The sequence below is a fragment of the Ctenopharyngodon idella genome, unplaced genomic scaffold (genome assembly GCF_019924925.1).
Source record: "Ctenopharyngodon idella isolate HZGC_01 unplaced genomic scaffold, HZGC01 HZGC01CH26, whole genome shotgun sequence".
Lineage (NCBI taxonomy): Eukaryota > Metazoa > Chordata > Actinopteri > Cypriniformes > Xenocyprididae > Ctenopharyngodon > Ctenopharyngodon idella.
Window position 1 is genome coordinate 121,073 of NW_026138717.1, and position 24,795 is coordinate 145,867.

At 38.8% G+C, this 24,795-nt stretch overlaps 1 protein-coding gene and 2 long non-coding RNA genes across 5 annotated transcripts in view; 2 read left to right on the top strand and 1 right to left on the bottom strand.

Moving 5' to 3' along the window:
- The window catches only part of LOC127507971 (uncharacterized), a 123,323-nt gene that overhangs the window by 67,858 nt on the left and 30,670 nt on the right, over positions 1–24,795 (top strand). The window lies entirely within an intron of this gene.
- LOC127507972 (uncharacterized) overlaps positions 1–24,795 on the bottom strand; it is a 118,412-nt gene that overhangs the window by 61,715 nt on the left and 31,902 nt on the right. The gene's annotated exons all lie outside the window — the stretch shown is intronic.
- LOC127507970 (NACHT, LRR and PYD domains-containing protein 3-like) overlaps positions 1–24,795 on the top strand; it is a 45,493-nt gene that overhangs the window by 14,824 nt on the left and 5,874 nt on the right. For 2 of the 3 annotated variants that reach the window (XR_007928634.1, XM_051885394.1), the window contains one exon: positions 1,385–1,431. Coding sequence is in view for 2 of the 3 variants with exons in the window: in XM_051885394.1 (XP_051741354.1) it covers positions 1,385–1,431 (47 nt within the window). In the remaining variant the exon portion in view is untranslated. Of the gene's footprint in view, positions 1–1,384; positions 1,432–9,784; positions 11,734–24,795 lie in introns of those variants that run through there. The other variant, XM_051885395.1, reaches the window with a different exon arrangement.

Here is a 24,795-nt window from a genome sequence, read left to right on the forward strand (position 1 = left end):
TTTTGATAAAATCCGATGGCTCAGTGAGGCCTGTATTGCCAGCAAGACAATTTACACTTTCAATGCCCAGAAAGCTACTAAAGACATATGTAAATCAGTTCATGTGACTGCGGTGGTTCAACCTTAATATTATAAAGCGACAAGAATACTTTTTGTGCGCCAAAAAAAAAAAAAAATAACGATTTTATTCAACAATATCTTGTGTTTTCGAAACACTGCTTCATGAAGCTTTGAATCTTCACAAATCTTGTGTTTCGAATCAAAGGTTTGGAGCGTTAAAGTCATGTGATTTTAGTAAACGAGGCTTTGTTATGTCATAAGTGTTTTGAAATTTCAATGGTTCATGTGACTTTTTGATTCACGCTCCGAACCTCTGATTCGAAACACAAGATTCGTGAAGATTCGAAGCTACCTGATGAAAACAGGTGGCACGTGTACATACTCAGTTTCTCAGTAATGAGGTAGTAATGTCACTGTTCTTTAAACAGTTAAGCTACCCTATTAGAGACACTGCTGCCGGACACACACTCATACACACTCACACACATACGAAACTACTCCGATCAGGCATAACATTATGACCACCTTCCTAATATTGAGTTGGTTCACCTTTTGCTGCCAAAACATCCCTGACCCGTCAGGGCATGGACTCCACTAGACCCCTGAAGGTGTGTGTAACGCAGTTCATTTATGTGGGAAGAAGGAGGCGGGATCCGGCAAACACACTTTAATACAAATACAAAACAAAAGTAAAATGGCGGCCGTCCCTCACGGATGACTGCCATACACTAACACAATAAAAACATAACATAAATCCAGGCCTGGTCCTCTCTCGTCCTTCACTGTCATCGCTCCTGCCTTTATGCTTCCGCAGCTCCTCCGTGAGAAAGGCGCAGGTGACGCTCCTTTACAATCACGCCACCGGCCTCGCGCCGTTCCCTCACAGCTCTTGCTCTGCCCTGCTTGTCACATACCCCCATCATTTATCATTTCATCTTTATGTTACTAATTTGCATACTAACTGTTAAATAAATGTTATTGAAACGTTCTCTTGACTCCAGAGTCTTTCTGGTAGAACTGATTTCCTGCACCTGTGGACCGTGTATGAGTTTGGGATAAGAGGCCTTGTTGCCATATCTGGGCAGCGGGATTTATGCGGCATTTTGTTTTGCTCCTGGCTGATTTTCCTTCCACAATTATGTTTATATTCTTTTTGTAATAAATCGCCTATTGGAACAAGCTGTGTCCGTAACAGTTCTGTATTTGGTTGGTAATGTACTTAGCCTTACAATTTTCCACAATTAAAATTGTTTTGTGTGAGTGAATGAGAGTGAGAGAGAGAGTGTGTTTACTGACTAACTGTATCACTGTGTGTGTTTTCTAGTGTGGATCATGGGGGAGAGTTCAGGATAACAGCAGGACTACACAAATGTATGTCTACTCGCGCACACACACACACACACACACACACACACAGAGTATCTGTCATACTGACAAATGATGCAGTTTAATAATAAATAAACATAATAAAAACTATAATACTTTTAGATCACCATTATTAGAATTAACTCTAAGACGGTAAAATACTATTACTGTAAACAAAAAATTAATATTTTATAAAGAGTATATAATTTTACAATAGGATGTTACAATACTTCTGTCTTAATGTCTTCACTTAAGCTGTTATATTGGCAGAATCCGGCAGTTTCAGTGAAAACAGGTTTATAAACACCTTATTACAAATCAGGTAATAAATAAATAATAATAATACTAGTGATGCTCCGATCCGCCTTTTTCGCTTCCGATACTGATTCCAATACCTGGGATTCAGTATCGGCCGATACCGATCCGATATTCGAAATTACCTAATAAACTGTATGCCTCACTGTGTGGAAGAGACTGGGATCATTCTTTTGTGCAAGGCATCAGGCTTGACTTAAACATTACTTTCCTAACTTTGTAAAACAAAATAACAAACAGACACAAATGTAGTGAATTATTTATTAAATAATTGTGCATCAGTGCAACAGTGCAAGCTTCACTAGCTCGGTAGACATTCAAAATAAACAGAAATCCAGCTGACTCCTTCATCCATGACTCATGGCTTGTTTTTCATGAATGTTTGAGTCATACATGACATAAACTAAATATATTTATATATAAATATATACTATAAAATTAAAAGAGTTGTTTTTTTTTTGTTTTTTTTTTAAATGAGGCAGCAACATATGATATATAGGACAGAACAAAAAATGCTATTAACAATCTTTCATTGCGCAAAAGTATTATAATATGAACGGCTCCCATACAGAGCGGCACAAAGCGCTTATGCGCATCCCGTGTGCAGAATGATGCGCTTGAAGCATCATGGAGTCACAGCGCGCAGCATTGAGAAGTTAAAAGCACAAAGTGAAGATATGCTGATGCGTATTGTATTACCGGTATCGTTGTGTACAGATGAAGTATAATAATAGAAACATTGAATCATCTTGGAAAGAGTTTCATTGTGTTGACTGTCGTAACCGAACGCGGCTCGCAGTCTGAATGCTGAATGGAGAATGACTGACAGCCGCAGCGGAGGGAGGCATTTACGTGAACTTTAATTTAACGACTTAAATATTTATTTGAACCTCAAATTAAACTATGGAATGGCTTCAGAACACTTGGAATATAGTGCACAGAAACTTTCTGGTGCTTTTTAATGTTTTTGTGCCTTTTGTGGGGCTTAACAATAACACAGATTAGTATACGCACAATATCGGATTTGGATCGGTCCCATCCGGCTGATACCTGATCCGGCAAAAATGGCAGTATCGGAGCCGATACCTGATCTGAGTATCGGATCGGTGCATCCCTAAATAATACTGTAATAAACTGTCCACAAAAATGTTGGATATAATGCGAATGTGAAAATTGAGCGTAACTGGTGCTCGTTGTGTTCCCAAATGAATGTTAAACTCAAGGCACGTGCTGAGATGGAGTTCACTGCATTCATTCCCTGTGAACTGAGACGTGGAAAACAAGCTGATGGAGTGAGCAAAGTGTGCTCTTCACTCTGAAACATGCAGCGCAACAGACTACAGACTTACTTAATTATCGTCTTGTGTGATTTGATAAGGGCACAAACTGTGTTTCTGTAAAACCTGTGTACACCTGGTCACTTCAGGTGTTTTCTCTGATGGGATAGCTATCCGATCGTGAAAAGACCAGGTGTAAATGCCCTTCGAAACGCATTCGCTCAAATCACTTCAGGAGGAGGTCTGGGACGCATTCCAGACAAAACTGAACAAGTCTAAATGCATCTGGTTGTTGAAACCACATGTGTCAATTTTACTCCTCCCAAAAATACTAAAAAATAAACATGTGAGAGTGTGTTATACACTACCGGTCAAAAGTTTTTGAACAGTAAGATTTTTTAATGTTTTTAAAAGAAGTCTCTTCTGCTCACCAAGGCTTCATTTATTTGATCCAAACACAGCAAAAACAGTAATTGTCAGGAGTTGGTTGTGTGAAACATGCAGACGAAGGAGCTTCAATGGAAATGTCTCTAATAACAAAACTCAGGAAATCAAAATACACACAGCCTAACATAAACGAGAACCGACAAAGACAGAGGGAGAACACAGGGAATATATACAGGGCAAACAAGGACCAAATGAGACTTAATTAACAAGACACAGCTGGGACAAATGAACTCAAATGAGGGTAACCATAGGAACTAAATAATGGCGGGAAAAACTGAACAAAGGAGGACATGTGACAAACAGAACATAACTAAACACATGACAGTGATATTGTGAAATATTATTACAGTTTAAAATAGCTGTTTTCTATTTGAATATATTCAAAAGTGTAATTTATTCCTGTGATCAAAGCTGAATTTTCAGCATCATTACTCCAGTCTTCAGTGTCACATGATCCTTCAGAAATCATTCTAATATGATGATTTGATGCTCAAGAAACATTTATGATTATTGTAAAACTGAATGGCTACTGGTAGCTCTTCTTGGTTTATGTGAATTTGCCTGTTGATAACAAATCCACTACGGAGCGTCCGGTAAGAGACTTTATCAGAGATGGTCAGGTATGCGGGAATAACCCATTTATTGTCACCACATTTATTGGCTGGTTTGCATGTATGTGTGTGGTTTTCTACAAAACAAAGATATAAGAAAAATATATAAGTGCAAAGAACAATAGCAAATAACAGTGGTCACAACAAACATAATAACAGTACAATTTCTGTACAAAGAATACACCAAATACAGTGATTAAACAATCAAATAGAAAAACAAATGTGCCATTATATGAAAAGATGCGCTGCTAGAAATTACTAATATTGAGCAGCTGAAATTCGACACCTCTCAGCACGAGGACAGAGATGGAGCCGCTCTATCTAAAACATTATGTGTGTAGGTATGCCTTTAAGAACGTGATCATATATCAAGTTTGATTGTTAAACACATGTCGAAAACGTGGTTTTGACCTACAAGTTAGGTCTTTCTTTATTTTATTGGTTTATGAAGGTGAAGTCCCGCCCTCACTTACATGTTGTGGAATATGAGTGGTTGTTTTCGAGAGAGACGAGGGGGAGATTGACAAGTGCAGCCGATCGGAAAGATAAGCGAAAAGATTGCAGTAAAGATAAGGAGTTGTTTAATAGGTTATTCATCGTATTAATACCTTGGTTTGTGTATATTAATTTGATTAAGACACACGAGTTTGGAGTTTGTGTTATTTGTTGGTAACTGGGTTCTCCGTGTATGTTCGCTCAACATTGCGGACTTCCGCCATTCGTTAGCTGGACCCATCGTTAATACAGGCAGTGTTTCAAGTTATTCTACAGACACAGACTATATTCACGCACTTTATTGGCGGTTTGTCGATCTGTGCAAGGACAACATAGTTCAAAGTTAACGTGAGAGTTCGCTGGCTGCAAGTGAGGAGCCTGTGGTTCGTCTTCAGAAAGCGTGCAGCTACGCACAGGAAGATTTCCCGGAGGCCTACTACCGTGCAGAGGAGTCAGTGGTCCGTCTTCGGAGAGCGCGCAGCCGTGCACAGGAGGAAGATTTCCCGGAAATTTCCACAGTGCAGCAGAGTCACTGGTTATTCCACAACGGAATTCAGTTACCTTTGTGTGAGTTTTGTTTTTCCCGCTCAGGAGAGTGAAGAGGCCAGTTTGCAGTTTCTAAGGTCACCACGTACTCCAGCAACGTCTCAGGCCTGCAATGGGGTGTGTAGTGTATGTGTGTGGGCCCACAGTATTTCCTAGCGATTTATATGGTTATTCAGTGCACTTACAAACTGTGATGTTTTTTTTTAGAGTGACTTTTTGATACTCCTAGTGAGTTATTTTGTCCAGTCATCTCAAGCGAGTGTGACAGAGACAAATTAATTAATTTTATCACCTGAAGTATTGCATTATTGGTGTGATATTGTTAAATGGTGATTTAATAGAGATGTGATTGTGTGAATTACTCACATCCTGAACTATTTGTCTATTTGAGATCATTTTCATCCCTTTTTTATTGTTTAATTAAATTCTTTACATTTTGTTACTTTCACAAGAATTCATTCATAGACAAGTTATTCATAAGTGAATATAGATTTTATTATATATAACTTTCTAAAGGAGAAGTAATTCTTTGTGACACCAGAGGGGCCTAACTTCAACATTGGTAGGCACATAGTAATTGAATCCGGTGCACTGCCCTACTTAATTAACATAAAGACAGGTAGGGGGCGCTTCATTAAATAAACCATATGATGAACAAATGGCACCTAGAATTTGGCTTCTAAACACAACAGTGGTGTATGTGAGGAAACTAGTATGTAAATATACACACGAACATCTTTACACGCTAGTTCATCTTTGTCACTCACACACATTAACTTATAAACACTCGGGGCAGTTCAACGTTCACAACCAATGTAGAAAACAATGTATGAACAGACTGTTACTCACTTTATAGGCACGCACACAACTTTAGCAAAGATATAAACCGCTACAGTACAGCTAGCATCCGTCCGTTTTCCCGCTCGGTATGACTCTGTTCAGTGGGCGGGACCGTTGACCTGCACGTCCTGCCCGGAGCGCTGATTGGCTCGCTGAATGGATGCTGCGTTTGAGTCAACTTTAGTGTATTACAAGGGGAACTAAGGCACGTGAATATAACCCGTGTGTGGCCTTTTTTTTTTTTACAATTATTATCAGTGGGTTTTTTTGTTTGTTTGTTTGTTTTGTTTTGCATTAAATTGACCAAAAGTGACAGTATAGACATTTGTAATGTAGCTTTATATTTCAGAAAAAAAAGAATATTTTTCTCAAGAAAACATTCTACTGCAGAGAAAGGATTCAGAGATGATCCAAATGAAGCAGCACAGAAACTTGACTCCATTAACACTGATTGATCACTGTCAACTGAAAACATCAAATTAAAACTATTTCACATTACAGGGTTTTTTCTGGGTCTAAAATGGTCTTCGGTGGTGGTGGACGAACACTGTCATCCACAGTACAAAATACCGTACCCATGTGAACTGTGAGTTCAGTACTGACAGTAAATCCACAATAAATGCAGAGAAACGAAATATCAACATATCCTATTCATGAATTAAAGAATGAACACTGTCAGGACAGATAATAAAACAAAGAGCCTCTCACACGCTGCGTAATATCATTGCGTCTGCTGCAGCCATGGTACGGCAGCAAAGTTCCTTGATCATTACGCCGGAATGAGAATATAGTTCCTAGCCATATCGGCCTAGAAAATCACAACTTTTCATTTTCCGTCGGTCTTAGTACATGAGGTAACTACAGAAGAGTCAAGTTTTAAATAGGAAAAATATCGAAACTCTTTGGTCATTTTTGAGCGAGATGCCAACGGTCTAATCAGATTCAATGAGCTATGCTAAAAGTGGTACCGCCAGACCCGGAGATCGGCTGAATGGATTCGAAAATGGTAAAACTCAACTGTTTAACTCTAGGGGAGTTGGAAAATGAGCCTATTTTCAAAAAAAGTGGAGTGTTCCTTTAATGGAGGAATTTGCAGCTTTACTCACAAACTACAATTCCTGATCATCAATAAGGTGAGAATCAGACCCGTTATAAACCCAAATACACCTGAATTACATTAATTGATAAGTGTACTATCAAAGCAGTAATAAAGATGTTTGCCGTCATAATGATGACATTAGCACACACACAAGTAGCAGCTGTTCCGTGCTCAGGCACAGTTAGCGCTGGTTTCCTTGTGCTGCATAGTAACCATGGCAACAGATGGGACAGCTGCGTAACGTGTAGCAACATGTTGTTGTTGTTTCGTTCAAACATTATGGACCATGGCAAGCAAACTTTGGGACAAAAGGAGAAATAAAACGAGGATCAATATCGGCGTGGCGTTTCCGAGATAGCGAGAGCTTTCCGACAAACTTTGACTTGACAGAGACGGCGCTCTTGCACGTTATTAGACAAGGTAAGCAAATGTAGGCTACATAAGACTAATCAATGTTATGTAGCTCAACACGATGAAATGTTAGAATATCATCTGTATGATATTGTAATGTAGATCTAGCTTACTGTTAGTCTCATACAACCAACAAACTAATACATAGAACAACATTACAACTTTCAAATGCAGTTTAGTACGATAGTGTAACGTGAGATCAAGAGAAACAGCGCTGAGTTACCTCACAATTTTAATTCATCAAATAAACTGAGCTGTATGAGCAGTATTTCAGCTTTGTGAGTAGTTCGGTAGAATGAAATGTCCTCATTCCTCTGGGACTGGCGTGTGGCACTGATATCTGTCTCTCATTAGTCCGCGATTCTCGGCCACGCCCCGCTTCATACCACAGTCATGTTAAAAACATGAATGCATTCACTCATTCATAAACATTATTTCCCCATAAACATGATTAGATCCATCAGAATGACGACAAGTTCATGATTCCACTCATTCACTGCATCATCGATCTACACATTTGATATAGTTTTGAAGAGTGAAAAAAACATACTGTGCCTTTAACAAAGATTAATAAATGCTGTATAAGTGCAGTTCATTATTAGTTCATGTTAACTAATGTAGTTAAATGTTAACTAATGAACCTTATTGTAAAGTGCTACCTTATACTTTGTTGGTTATAATGAAAGGATTCAATGTGCAGCACTCGGGCTAAGCAAAAACTCAGCCAATTTAAGTGGTGTTGAGCGCATACGGACTAACGATTCTGATTGGCCACTGTGTTCACGTGCTCAACACAAATGTCTGTGATTAGCTACAAAGCTCAGCGCTGCAGAAATATGTTGTAAATAGCAACACTCTTCACAGAGCGCTTACACATTTTAAAGCAGCCGGCTACTGCAGAATGGCAGATATCGTTACATTAAATGAACATTAATCTTTGGCGGGACCAGAGGTCACATTACCAATACTTTTCTGAAGGCCGTCCGTCATTCTGACAGATGACACTGAGGCTGATGTAACTGTAATTCCCACCCCTGTCCAGTTGGTGGCGAGTGCGCTCCAGTGTGGCAGCAGAGCGCGAGTTCAGAGTCCAGAATTAATGGAAACATGCGTTTGATAACACACAGGCGAGCACCCAGTTTAAGTACATTTTATAATAATAAAGTTATAATACTTACAATAATTATATCCAGTTCGATGCGTTTTAAATGGTGGCTGTCATGAACTTTATGGATTCATTCAAACATACATTAAATATTAAAGAACAGTAAAAAAAGAAATTATGTAATACATTGCATATATTTAGCAAAATGCTCCCCTCGAGTTATTTTTCTTGCTGACTATTAAGTTTATGGTCAACGAATGGCTTTTCTGAGGTATAATGTTACGTAATTGTCTGCAACACTGATTGAACTGATTAAGACGTGATACAGATTCCGGTAAGCTACTGTATCTTCCAACATATTTTCTGATTTTCATTCATGTTTATTTTGTTCTGTACAGTAGTAAAGAGGAAAGGATGATCACGTTCACTCATGATCCGCAACTGTTCAAGATGAAAACTGAAAAGTGACGCAGTCTTTGATCAACTTTCTTTTCATAATATAAATAAATGCATAGCCTAGGCCTATTTGTTTATCCTGTAAGCAGGGGCGGACTGGCCATCGGGAGTACCGGGAGTTTTCCTGGTTTCCTTCCATCAGCCCAGACGAATTGCTCGCGTGGCCACTTGAGGCAAAACTAATTCGTTTAGTGTCTAAAAACGCTCATCAATGTCAAAATGTTTGCGATATCCAATCAAATCGAAGGAGGCAGGATTTACTGTCCAGTTACAACTTTTAGACGTTTCTGAATGGTTAGCGGATAAATTTATGTAGTTGCTGTGATTCAACTCATCCACTAGCATGTGTCGTCATGTTAATCTTTTGTGTTGAATTGACCCTCGTTTGTGAAGCAGTCCGGCATAAAATGACGGCATGTCAACAACACTCTACTACAACAACTCTTCCTCTTCTCTAAAGCAGCCCAACATGGCCCCGCCCCCTTTGTTGTGTGTTCTCGGGGGCGGGATTTATGTAAATTAGTGAGGTCACTAACCCAGGAAGAAGCTTGTTGTAGTTCCTACCAGCCATTTGTTGTAGTTTGTTGTACAGCGATTTCTGTAAAAGAAAATATCTCCCTTTGCACTGAACTTTGAGTGTCGTAACTTTGCAGATGTTGTTTATGATCAAACAGCAACATTACACACTAACTAAAGTTAAAAAAGTCAAATCATAATCAAACACACCTTTAAATGTGGTGTCGTCTGTGAACTTCAGGAGCTTGACAGAGGGGTCTTTAGAGGTGCAGTCATTGGTGTACAGGGAGAAGAGCAGTGGGGAGAGGACACAGCCCTGAGGGGCGCCGGTGCTGATGGAGTGGGTGCTGGATGAGAGTTTTCCCAGCCTCACTAACTGCTGCCTGTCTGTCAGGAAGCTGGTGATCCACTGACAGATGGAGGTGGGTACAGAGAGCTGGGTTAGTTTATTCAGGAGGGTATCCGGGATTATGGTGTTGAAAGCCGAACTGAAGTCCACAAACAGGAACAGGATTATGGGTGCAACAGTCTGTCAATGGCAGTCCCTTATGAAACTGAACCATTACTACAGTGACCATAGTTCAGCTGAGCCTATAGTATTTGTAGATTTCCATGGTTACCACTACAAATAAACATTTTAACCATGTGTAAACAAAAATATAATCTAATAAATTGCAATTAAGGCAATTTGAATGTTAAATTACCTTTCAAATATAATAGGAAGTAGGTACCATGACCCATTTTGCTCTTAGTAATTCAATAATTTAATAACTTAAATTCAGATGAGAGGTATCGTATCGGTATCGGCGATTTTGGCCTTGAAAGTATCGTATCGAAAACAAAATAAGCGGTATCGCCCATCCCTAGTTTAGTGTCTAAAAATGCTCGTCAATGTCAAAATGTCTGCGATATCCAATCAAATCGAAGGAGGCGGGATTTACTGTCCACAGAAACCGAGCAGCGCGGCACTTTTTAATGCTTGAAGAATGCGAGCCGAGGTAAGATAAGCAGCTGAACATGACGAGACAATAACATACAGCAATATTTACAGACTGTTTACGATAAAACAAAGTACATTCATTCCAGAGATGCAACTACTTCTGGCCTTTTTGAACTTCATATTTTAATGCCATGTTATTCTCACACAATGAACAAAGAAACATTAACGTAGCCTATAGTTTTCAGCATGTCAGATAAGAGTGAATGTTTGTGTAGCCTGTCTGTTGTCAGGATTTCTAATTTCACAATCATCTGAAAATTATTCATAAAACTCAAAATATCATTCTCAAATTTACACTAAAACATGGTAATAGCCTATTTCATATTCAAGTAGCCTATGTCCCGTGTTAGGAAAGTATCTAAAATAAAAATATAGGCTAATTTGCTAATTAGTTCACATGCATTATTTTACACACTGGAGATCAAAAGTTTGAATTAAGACTTAATGTTTTTGAAAGAGGAAGGCTGAATTTATTTGATCAAAAATACAATTAAAAAAATATAAAATATTTATAAAATTTCAAATAGATGTTTTCTATGTGAATTTATTGTAAAATATAATTTATTCCTGTGATCAAAGCTGAGTTTTCCTCATCATTACTCCAGTCTTCAGTCATGTGATCCTTCAGAAATCATTCTAATATGATGTATTTTTTCATAAACATAAGAATTTTTACACTTTTTTCCACAACTGGACCTGTATTCCATAAAATGACCGAAGCCCCTGAAAGGACAAACACTAGAAAGGCACCATAAAACATTCTGCACTACATTCTAAGACCAAACCAGAGCATTGTTATGGATGGTTTAATGGCAGGTACTGAACTTTAGTGATATTAAACTTCCTGTATGGAAAAGAGATTTGACATTTTTTTTTTAATTATTCACTATTTGCCATGTGCACCAGGAAAGACAAATTATAACGTAAAGAAGTATGCCAGTCATTCATTAATGTTAATAAGTATTTCAATAATAATAATAAAAAAAATAGCATTTATATTTCTGTACAAATAGCATTTATATTTTATGTTATTAAGTGGTGTAAAAAACATTGGTGGGTTTTATGGTGAGGTGTGTTGTGGACCGTGTGATGGGCCGCTTTGTGCTGGAGAGTCCAGGGCCACTTTTTTGCCCCAATCTGCCCCTGTTAATAACTATGATTGGGACTGTCATACAGGTGCTGGTCATATAATTAGAATATCATCAAAAAGTTCATTTTTTTATTGTAAATTATTTTTAAAAATGAAACTTTCATATATTCTAGATTCCCTACATGTAAAGTAAAACATTTCAAAAGTTTTTTTTTTTGTAAATTTGTTGATTAGAGCGTACAGCTAATGAAAGTCCAAAATCCAGTATCTCAAAATATTAGAATATTTACATTTGAGTTTCATTAAATGACCATCCCTAGAGTATAAATTCCGGGTATCTTTTGTTCTTTGAAACCACACTAATGGGGAAGACTGCTGACTTGGCAATGGTCCAGGAGACAATCATTGACACCCTCCACAAAGAGAGTAAGTCACAGAAGGTCATTACTGAATGGGGTGGCTGTTTACAGAGTGATGTATCAAAGCATATTAAATGCAAAGTTGACTGGAAGGAAGAAATTGGGTAGGCAAAGGTGCACAAGCAACAGGGATGACCGCAAGCTTGAGAATACTGTCAAGTAAAGCCGATTCAAACACTTGGGAGAGCTTCACAATGAGTAGAATGAAGCCGGAGTCAGCGCATCAAGAGTTACCACACTCAGACATCTTCAGGAAAAGGACTACCAAGCCACTTCTGAACCAGAGACAACGTCAGAAGCATCTTACCTGGGCTAAGGAGAAAAAGAACTGGACAGTGAACAGTGGTCGAAAGTCCTCTTTTCAGATAAAAGTAAATTTTGCATTTCATGTTGAAATCATGGTCCCAGAGTCTGAAGGAAGACTGGAGAGGCACAGAATCCAAGCTGCTTGAAGTCTAGTGTGAAGTTTTTGAAGTCAATAATGATTTTGGGGGGGCCGTGACGTCTGCTGGTGTTGGTCCATTGTGTTTTATCAAGTGCAAAGTCAATGCAGCCATCTTCCAGGAGATTTTGGAGCACTTTATGCTTCCATCTGCTGACAAGCTTTATGGAGATGCTGATTTCCTTTTCCTGCAGGACTTTAGCACCTGCCCACAGTGCAAAAACCACTTCCAAGTGGTTTGCTGACCATGATATTACTGTGCTTTATTGGCCAGCCAATATGCCTGACCTGAATCTATGGGATATTTTCAAGAGAGAGATGAGAAACAGTCGATCCAACAATATACAGATGATCTGAAGGCTCAATAGTGCCTCAGCAGTGCCACAGGCTGATCACTTCCAGGCCACACTTCACTGATGCTGTAATTTGTGCTAGGAGCAAGTCATTTGCTGTAGTATGTCCTGCCGATCAAGTATTGAGTGCACAAAAGAACATACTTTAAAGAACTTGAACTTTTCTGTTTTGCAAATCCATTTTTTGATTGATCTTAGGAAATATTCTAATATTTTGAAATACTGGATTTTGGACTTTCATGAGCTGTACGCTCTAATCATCAAAATGTAAAAAAAAAAAAAAAAAAACTTTTTAAATGTTTTACTTTACATGTAGGGAATCTAGAATATATGAAAGTTTCATTTTTAAAAATAATTTATAATAAAAAAATGAACTTTTTGATGATATTCTAATTATATGACCAGCACCTGTATATATTCATAACATTATAATGAGCAGACCAGTGGCGGAGGCAGAAAGTGGATGGTGGGTGGGCCAGAATAATTCGCATCATCCCATGTTTTTCAACTGGCTTAATTTGGGAGGGAAAAAAAAAATGATGGACCGTCCCTCAGTGGCATCAATTCACTAAAAGTCAAGGTATGGCAAATTCAAATTACGTTATTTAATCTAACAATATTACGTGACAATATCAATTCAAGTAAATCTAGAACGAGATAAGAACAAGACAAAACTGCAGTTACAACATTAACCAACAGCACCAACCGATTAAAAAAAATAACCTAAAATAAAAAAAAAATTAATCACATATTTGGAAATAACCTGGCATGGTAACAGGCAGCTATATGGATAAATAAAAATAACAAAAAAGTCAGCTCTTGCCTTACGATTCAAAAAAAAAAAAAAAAAAAAAAAAAAAAAAAAAAAAAAAAAAAAAAAAAAAATCAATTCTGATTTGAAGCTTGTGACAAACACGCACACATTAACCTGATCACTTTATTTAGCGTTCATGTAAACATATGTTCAGATTCATCGAATGAATTCATTCCAATTAAAACAAAAGATGTCTAAACATATCCAGTGTTGCCTACTAACTGCTTACTCGTAGCAAAACAGCTAAAAGTATTCCTCATATGTTGACATTATTTATTGTCTCGTCTTTTAATATAGTCTACTTCTACGTGTTAAGACATGGTTTCTCAAGCCCCTGTAACGAGCTGTGTTTGAGATGTTTGAGTTGGGAGAGGCTGTCTGAGGGGCCGTTCACATATCGCTTTCTCCAGTGCGTCCCACTTCTCGTACTTATGCACTATTCTATGACGTTTTTAAGTAGTGTGAGTAGTGCGTTCACACAGAAAATTCCAAAAAGAAAAAGTGCACTTTAAATACCCGAACGATGCACTAAATTAACGGAAAAAACGAAGTGTGGAATGTTGGACACTTCATGCACTCAACTGTCGCAGCTTTAATTACATTTCTGAGGAGGAGGGGGGGGATCAGACTCCGATGATTAATGACAAAATAAGCTTATAAAATTCATACACTACATGGATGAGTACATAGTGCATATGTACATAGTGTATAAGTGCATAGTGTGTCATTTGGGATGCAACTATAGTGTATAAAGTGCATGGTATAGTGCGTCATTTGGGACGTAACTCTTCTTTCCCAAGCGCTCGCGCTCCCAGGGCGTCTGTCGTTGCTATGATGTCAACATTACAATTTAGAGAATGCAGTTAGCTAACAATGTAATAATTTAGGCAATTTAATTTACAATCACTGTTGGCAGTTTAATTGAAGGTAGAAGTAATGAGCTCCTGGAAATAATGAATTACATATTAACAATAATTAGGATATATAGAAATTTGGGAATGTTCACGCTGATCCAGATGTTGCGTCATCTGAAGTCCTCGCAGCAGTTGGCGCCATCTCTTCAAAAGTGTTGGTCATCTGAGGTCTTCTTAAGAGGCTGGATCCAAACTGAAACTGATGTACTCTCTAGTCACCTCGGGACACCCGTCCCCGAGGTAAAACGGAAAAGCAAATGGAGAATAATTAGCATAGCTGCTGTTCATAACATTAAGCAAAGATAGTCATGTGCAATTGATCTGATATGAGATGCATTATGTGAATGCTTGGCTAAAGAGATGTGTCTTTAATCTAAATTTAAACTGGGTGAGTGAGTCTGAGCCCCGAACATTATCAGGAAGAAAACGCTCTCCCTCCTTTAGAGGACCTAGCTATCCTAGGTACAACCAGAAGTCCAGAGTTTTGTGATCTTAAAGAGCGTGAAGGATTGTAGGGCGATAGAAGATCGGTTAAGTACACAGGAGCTAAACCATTTAGAACCCTATAGGTCATTAGCAGTACCTTATAATCGATACGGAACTTAATAGGTAACCAGTGAAGAGATGATAAAATTGGTGTTATATGATCATATTTTCTTGACCTGGTAAGAACTCTAGCAGCTGCATTTTGTACTAATTGTAGCTTGTTTATTGAGGAAGCAGGGCAACCAGCTAGTAATGCATTACAGTAATCTAGTCGAGATGTCATGAAAGCATGAACTAACTTTTCTGCATCAGAAACAGATAACATTATCCGTAGCTTAGCAATGTTTCTGAGGTGGAAGAAGGCTGTTTTTGTAACATATGAAATATGATTTTCAAAGGACAAGTTGCTGTCTAATATAACACCCAGGTCTTTAACTGTCGAGGATGGAGTAACAGTACATCCTTCTAAATGCAGATTGTAGTCTGAGAGATTCTGTGTACAGGTTTTTGGTCCAATAAGTAATACTTCAGTCTTATCTGAATTTAATAGAAGAAAATTACTAGTCATCCAATGTTTTACTTCTTTAACACACTCTGTCAGATTGGATAATTTAGAGATTTCATCTGGTCGTGATGAAATATATAACTGAGTATCATCGGCATAGCAGTGGAAACTAATTCCATGTTTTCTTATAATATTACCAAGTGGCAGCATGTATACTGAAAATAGCAGAGGGCCTAACACAGATCCTTGAGGCACTCCATAATTTACTATCGTTATCTTAGATTTTTCCCCGTTTAAACAGACAAAATTGTGACGATCTGATACAATGAAAAAACAATGAAATGTTTTGTTCTGGTGATGTTTGTTTTTTTGTTAATCTAGCCACTGTACTAAACAAGACCCTTGGATTGTTTTGGTTATTTTCTATGAGTTTGCGGAGATGCTCGGCCCTGGCTGCTTTTAGAGTCTTTCTATAACGGGACGAGCTGTCTTTCCACGCAATTCTGAAGACCTCTAAACGAGTTTGTCTCCAATTGCATTCTAGATTATGAGTTTCTCTCTTGATAGCGTGAGTAATACTGTTGTACCATGGTACAGTATTTTTCTCTCTAACCTTTTTTAATCTCATCGGTGCAACAGTATCTAATGTACTAGTGAAAGTGGTGCACATACTGCTAGTCATTTTCTCGAGATCATTTGTGTGTTTGGGTACAATGAGCAGCTGAGACAGATCAGGCAGTTTATTTGTGAATTTATCTGTAGTTGTCGGAAGAATTGTTCTACCTAGTCGATATCGTGGCGCAATTTGACAAATATCAGCAGTATGCAGTACGCATGTTACAAGGTAGTGATCAGTGACATCATCGCTTTGCGGTATAATTTCTATATCGGTAGGATTGATTCCATGTGATATAATTAAATCTAGTGTATGATTAAGACGGTGAGTGGGTCCAGTGACGTTCTGTTTGACCCCAAACGAGTTTAGTAAATCTGTAAACGCAGCCCCTAACGCATCATTTGTATTATCTACATGAATGTTAAAATCTCCAACAATCAGCGCTTTATCAACGTTGACCAATCGGTCTGAGAGAAAGTCTGCAAACTCTTTTAGGAAATCAACATAAGGCCCTGGAGGTCTATAAACAGTAGCCAAAGCAAGAGATAGTAGTGACTTTTTATTTACAGTGGGTACAGAAAGTATTCAGACCCCCTTAAATTTTTCACTCTTTGTTATATTGCAGCCATTTGCTAAAATCATTTAAGTTCATTTTTTTTCCTCATTAATGTACACACAGCACCCCATATTGACAGAAAAACACAGAATTGTTGACATTTTTGCTGATTTATTAAAAAAGAAAAACTGAAATATCACATGGTCCTAAGTATTCAAACCCTTTGCTGTGACACTCATATATTTAACTCAGGTGCTGTCCATTTCTTCTGATCATCCTTGAGATGGTTCTACACCTTCATTTGAGTCCAGCTGTGTTTGATTATACTGATTGGACTTGATTAGGAAAGCCACACACCTGTCTATATAAGACCTTACAGCTCACAGTGCATGTCAGAGCAAATGAGAATCATGAGGTCAAAGGAACTGCCTGAAGAGCTCAGAGACAGAATTGTGGCAAGGCACAGATCTGGCCAAGGTTACAAAAAAATTTCTGCTGCACTTAAGGTTCCTAAGAGCACAGTGGCCTCCATAATCCTTAAATGGAAGACGTTTGGGACGACCAGAACCCTTCCTAGAGCTGGCCGTCCGGCCAAACTGAGCTAAAGGGGGAGAAGAGCCTTGGTGAGAGAGGTAAAGAAGAACCCAAAGATCACTATGGCTGAGCTCCAGAGATGCAGTCGGGAGATGGGAGAAAGTTGTAGAAAGTCAACCATCACTGCAGCCCTCCACCAGTCGGGGCTTTATGGCAGAGTGGCCCGACGGAAGCCTCTCCTCAGTGCAAGACACATGAAAGCCCGCATGGAGGACTCCAAGATGGTGAGAAATAAGATTCTCTGGTCTGATGAGACCAAGATAGAACTTTTTGGCCTTAATTCTAAGCGGTATGTGTGGAGAAAACCAGGCACTGCTCATCACCTGTCCAATACAGTCCCAACAGTGAAGCATGGTGGTGGCAGCATCATGCTGTGGGGGTGTTTTTCAGCTGCAGGGACAGGATGACTGGTTGCAATCGAGGGAAAGATGAATGCGGCCCAGTACAGGGATATCCTGGACGAAAACCTTCTCCAGAGTGCTCAGGACCTCAGACTGGGCCGAAGGTTTACCTTCCAGCAAGACAATGACCCTAAGCACACAGCTAAAATAACGAAGGAGTGGCTTCACAACAACTCCGTGACTGTTCTTGAATGGCCCAGCCAGAGCCCTGACTTAAACCCAATTGAGCATCTCTGGAGAGACCTAAAAATGGCTGTCCACCAACGTTTACCATCCAACCTGACAGAACTGGAGAGGATCTGCAAGGAGGAATGGCAGAGGATCCCCAAATCCAGGTGTGAAAAACTTGTTGCATCTTTCCCAAAAAGACTCATGGCTGTATTAGATCAAAAGGGTGCTTCTACTAAATACTGAGCAAAGGGTCTGAATACTTAGGACCATGTGATATTTCAGTTTTTCTTTTTTAATAAATCTGCAAAAATGTCAACAATTCTGTGTTTTTCTGTCAATATGGGGTGCTGTACGTACATTAATGAGGAAAAAAAATGAACTTAAATGATTTTAGCAAATGGCTGCAATATAACAGAGTGAAAAATGTAAGGGGGTCTGAATACTTTCCGTACCCACTGTATATCTGAGAGTGTAACGTTTAACACAAGAACTTCAAATGAATTAAACCTGTAGTTTGTTTTCTGAGTAACGTTAAGAATATCTCTATAGATTGTTGCAACACCACCGCTACGGCCGATCAGACGGGACTTGTTTTTATAACAGTAGCCAGGTGGACAAGACTTATTAAGAGCGAAATAATCATTTGGTTTAAGCCATGTTTCAGTAAGGCAAATTACATCAAGACTATTATCTGTGATCATTTCATTTATAATAACCGCCTTAGGTGTCAGCGATCTAATGTTTAGTAGCCCTAGCTTTAGAAATTGTTTTTGTTCAGTAATTTTGCGAATTTCTGGTTTGATCACGATCAGATTTTTTCTAGATCCTTTATTTTTATTGTTAAACCTCACTATTCGGGGAATAGACAGTTTCTATAGACTGTACGACACTCACATTTCTATCAAGTAAGTGGGCAGAACACAGACTGTGACTTGAGGTTTGACTTACTAGTCATACGGCGCGAAGCGTCATGGAGATGTTCTCCGACAGAAGATCAGCTCTGATTCTGCTGGGGTGCAGGCCATCAGCACGGAAGAGCCTAGGTCGCTCCCAGAAAAGATTCCAGTTATTTATAAAGAGCAGCTTCTGTTCAGTACACCAAGACATTAACCATTCATTTAAAGCAAATAATCTACTGAACCTTTCATGTCCACGTCGTTACGTCAGAAGCGGTCCGGACACGATGATCCTCGTCACGGGCGATGTGGCTCGTACCATCTCGATCAGGCTCCTGAAGTCCTGCTTCAGCACCTCCGTCTGCCGCAGCCTGGTGTCGTTCACCCCCGCGTGCAGAACAACAGCTCCGATGCTCTCAGCGCCATTCAGGATCGCGGGAACCTGCGCAGCGACATGGAGAACACGAGCACCAGGAAACAGTGACTGCGCACCTTACCTTTAGCTGAGGTAGCGTGAACCTGACGAACGATAGAGTCACCGATGACTACGGCGTCGCGTTCCGCTTCGCGAAGAGGGGAGAAGCGGTTCCTCGTCGAGATCTCGAAAACCATTTGATCATTCAGTGTCTGTATTGTTTCTTACTTCAATGCTATTTCAAGTAATAATTTGTCCTATTGTTTGTAGTTTTTTAATAACAAAGATAAAATAACAAAAATAACTAATCGTCCAGCCCTAGTTTTAGGTGTTGTTGTTTTCCTGGATGTTCCTGATGTTCAGATTTAGGTTGATATAACTATATATATTTTCGAGCAAAGAGTTTTTGGTATTTAAATACTGGCATAAAAAGTTTTCATTTTTGTTTACATTGATGTTAAAATGACATTGTCAGATTTGTGACATTACTTTTTAAGTAATGCTAAAACACTTCTGGTCACTTTCAGAAGTTGTAGTGATCATTTATTTTCCCAGATACAGTGTGGCCAAAATTATTAGAACAGTAAGATTTATTATTATTAAAAGAAGTCTCTTCTGCTCACCAAGACTTCATTTATTTGATCCAAAATACAGTAAAAACAGTAAAATTGTGAAATATTTACAATGTAAATCATCTGTTTTCTATGTGAATATATAGTAAAGTGTAATTTATTCCTGTGATCAAAGCTGAATTTTCAGCATCATTACTCCAGTCTTCAGTGTCACATGATCCTTCAGAAATCATTCTAATATGATGATTTGATGATCAAGAATTGTGTAGAATTCTTTTCAGAATTCTTTGATGAATAGAATGTTCAAAAGAACAGCACTGATCTGAAATAGAAAGCTTCTGCAGCATTATAAATGTTTTTACTGTCACTTTTGATCAATTTAATGCATTCTTGCTGAATAAAAGTATTAATTTCTTTCATTTATTTCCACAAAAAAAAAAAAAAAAAAAAAAAAAAAAAAAAAAAATGAACAACTGATGATGGCATGGTTTGATGTCTGGTTGACCAATCAGCGGAAAGAGGCGTTTCATTCCCGCCCACATGTAGAGATCGAATATTCAAACTGATTATTTGTTTCCCCCCCCCCCCCAAAAAAAAAAAAAAAAGAAAAAAAAAGAAAAATCAAGCCAATTTTTTTTTTTTTTCTTTCTTTTTTTTTTTTTTTTTTTTTAAATAAAACGAAAAAAAGTGTGGTTCTCTCATTTTTCTGATTTCAATATTGACTCAATAAACGAATGACCGGAAGATACCCTGATTCCCAGCTCTCTTCGTTCCTGTGGTATGAACAGTAGAGCTCAGCTCTGGTGTCAGGTTCAGACATTCACACACAAAAACAAACTGTTCTACATTAAGATGAAACTGCAAATCTCTAGAAAGATATCCACATCACAAACAAAAACAGTTAAAACTGAAAGCACTAAAGTTGAAACTACTGTATAAGATCTGGTGCACTATATGGTAGATGTCACATGTTGAATTTAATGTTTTGATCTTTGTATATTTATGTGCTTTTACCCATTTCTGTTATTGTCTGTGGGTATGTCTCCTCAGCATCACTGTCTTCACTTTGCTCTGAATCAGTAAAGTCCAAGTTATCTGACAAAAAAAGCATCAAATGAGTTTACATTGCAAATGACACATAATGATCAATGAAATTTGATGAATATTACACCTGTGAAAGATCTGAAGGTCTGCATGTAAGGGATTATCCTGCATACCTTCGATTTCTGTTTCCTCTAGTGTTTTCCCCTGAAGATTTGCAAGGGAGCCTTTCTCCATTTCAAGTACCAGTTTTGATATCTTGGCTAACGGTGTTGTGGCCTCTGGAAGTCGATAGTGCTCTCGGTGCACTCGAATATCGTGGCCCAGAAAGTCAGCAGCTTGGTCGAGCTCGTGATTTTTTAAGTTTAACACCTGAGACAGAGTTGCCACATGCTTTCGCAGTTGTGTTGATCTGAGGAATTCAGGTTTTTTTGCACCACACTCATTGGTGTAATTCCTCAGACAATCTTATCCTTGATGTGGAGTCAAACAATTTTGTCTCCCAAAGGGGAATGAGTTTTCTTCTGGGACTCCACACTCTTTCCTTCACCTTATGAGGTGTGTTAAGGCATCAACCATATCTGGCGATAGCAACACTGCAACTTTTGGCCCCCGTTTACCCCTAATCTCCACCCGACTAAAACGTGCACAAAGTTTTTGTTCAAACTTTGTTAGGCCAGCAGCAACATCCGCATGGAGGGGAGCTGTGTCCCTTTCAAGGATGTTTTTTTCCTCCACGTCTTGGGTTGAACAGTATTACTTTAGCTAGAGCTGCTCTGCAAAGTTCCCCATAGGCTTGTGCTGATGGGGTCTTTTTCAAGTTCTCGGATGCTAAATCTGCCACCTTTTCAAGATGCTGCTGAAGACACTGAACATCCTCTGTGAAGGGGATGGTGGATGGTTTGTTAAAGTGTGTCTCACTCAAGGTAGCCAAAGCTGTGTGGGAAATAAGTTCAGCCCACTTCGTGCTGTACAGCTTTCTGAATGTCTGGGTTGACCTTATCCCCTCAGTGTCTTCTGCCATTAAAGCTCTGCAGTGTATAATGTTACAGATCTTTTGCAATGAGTGACCCAACTTGAGAGCAAGGCCTGGAGTCTGGTAGGAGTGATTTCATCATTAAACCCAGACACCTTCTTGACAGCTTGGATAAGCACCTTAAAATTGGCAGGTCTTACAGCATCCTCAAGAGTCTGTATTGAAAACTCTCTTCGCAGGATCAGGAGAAGTCTACCAACTTCCCGGAGCTTCTGTCGAATATAGTCATATTTAGTGGGATCCTGTTCATGTTTATTGAAAAATGACTGGGCCAGCTGAAGAGTGCAGAAGTCACTCCGGACAGCAGCAGAGATGTCATCATCTTTCATAACAGTCAACAGCTTCCAAACAGCCAGTGATATCTGTTGACACGGGGCTGCATTAGACATTGTTGCCAAAGACAAGACCCTAGTTCTTCCTGGCTCTGCCCGATCCTCCACTGGTTTGGAAAGGCAATTTCGAACGTGTCGCCACAGATCTCTCCGAAGAAACATGGCAGGGCAATACATACAAGGCACATAATCTTCTGATTTATATTTTTCCTTTGGTTTGTGTCTGAGTTTTAACAACCCTGTCCCACTCGCTAAAACACCTGAACTGTGTTCATAGTTCCCTTTGTTCCTCAGTTTGTCCAGCATTGTTTTGTGTTCTTTTGAGCATTTTGGCAGTGCCAAGACCCGAGCAACATCCACGTTTGTTTTTTCATGGATTTTTAAGTGACGTGTAAATTTTGACTGTGGTTTGCCACAAATGTAGCAGTAATTCTTTTTGTTTACTGAAGAGGACACATTAGATGACTGTACACATGGATTTTCCCTAATTCTTGTGCTATCCTCTAAAGACTTTTCTTCAGTATTACCAGTCCTTTTTTCACTGTGGACATCTGATACTTGAACCGGATCTTTCAGCAGAGAGTGTTTACCTGTGAGGTTCTCTTGATGTTGTCTGCCATTTTGAATTTCTGCAGTTGATTCAATGCAGGACACATTTTGTTTGTTTGAGATTGGTTTAGGATGCTTGAGTTCTGAATAAACTGTGCTCTCTTCAGAACTGTCTAAAGAATCGGGTATATAGTCCTGATCTGATATGTCCCCACTGGAAAACTGTTCCTCAGAATTCTGGGGGGGGAAAAATCTAATAAAGAAAAACTTCAGGAAGGAAAAGTTAACCCAAAAGTGAAAAATGTTTATTTACTCAATCCCTGGCCATCAAATATGCACATGCCCTTCTTCAAAAAAAGCCATATACATCTTTGATGGGTGAGGAAATAATCAGTAAATCTTCATTTTTGGGTTAATCAATTCATTTAGAGAGAATTTGATAAAATACACTTACCGGTGTTCAGGGGTCAGGTTTGGGCTTCACATGTTTATCATAGCAAGTTTTATGCCAACAGCAGGAGCAAACTAGACAGAGGATAAAACAAACTTGTGGTTGTTTGATGTGATTCATTTATTTTTTCTTTAATAGCATTTAAACAATTAAGAAAGTTGCAAAGGAAAAAAAAAGGGAAAAAAAAAGATAGTTGTAAAGAAAGTGATAGGTCAATAGAGGCAGAGTGTGTTACTGATGATATGACAGACAGACACACAGATGACAAAAGAGAGAGGTAATGATGGACAAAGTATGTGCGATAAAGACGGAAGAGAAAATGTTGAAGTAGCAGTGTTAGAGGTAGTGTAAATGTAATTATGATGGATGGACAGAATAAAATAAATAAAAATAAAGAGTGAAAAATAAATGAGAGAATGTAACTAGAAAAACAGGAGGGAGAGAGTGACTCAAATATATTGAGGGTAAAAGAAAGTGGTCCAGGCAAAGAAAAAAAAATCAAAATGTGATAAGTGGAATAACAGTGTATAATCAGTGTGAATGAAAGTGTAAGAAAGATGAGAAAAATAAGAAAAATTACTAAACAGATTAATTATTAGAGCATGAAACTAAACTCAAGGCAGACATTGAGAAAGTGTGACACAGGCAGACAAATGGAGTCTTATATTAAAGAAAGAAAGAAAATATATTTATATACTTATAAGAACAAAACACTGACCCTTACATCTACCCTTACCCTTGACAGGTTCGCTTCATGAGCATATTGTGGCTTGTTTAGTAGCTACTGTCGAGACACACACCAACACTATAGGAATGTAGCAGTCATTCCCGCTGTTAAATTATGTACCACATTCACACTAATTCAAGCGCGCTCTCTCTGTATCTCCCAGCGCTGTCTAACAGACCGTGTCGAGACACACAAACACTATATGACTGTTATAATGCAGCTAGAGCGGGAATCAACAGCTCGCCGGGACAGCGTTCTTGCACGGATAAGCGTGATTACACAACATTTTAAGATGAAGAGGTGCTCTCTGGTTTTAACTGCAGTAACTAATGTGCTCAATCACAGAATCAAACACTGCTGCATTTTATAAACACATTTCCCATTATGAGATATGATATCGTTTGGTTTGTTGGTCCGTTGGGACGGATTGTTTACACACCACAAGCGAACCGCTCCAGAGTTTGTTTGCAATCGGGCCAAGACGACCTCGTTCAGTCGATCTTGGAGCGACTGTTTTGGCACGAGCGCGATTGCCGTGTTCACATATGCCTAAACGAACTGAGCCAAGGGAGGAAACACACCAGGTTCTGAAACAAATGCTCAGGTGTGAAAACACCCTTATATTAGGGTGGAACCTAAACTCTGTTGGGCACAGGCTCTTCAGGAGCAGGGTTCCCTTACCTTAGTCAAACCCTTTCTAGGTCACACACACACACACACACACACACCCACACCCCCCCTCTGATCCATCGTCTGCTTCACAGCTGACCAAACCACTGGACTGTCGTTCTGTCTCAGATATCACCTATGAAATATTTTTAAACATTTGTAAACACAGATAAGCAGGAAATCATGTGTACTGCTTTATGAGA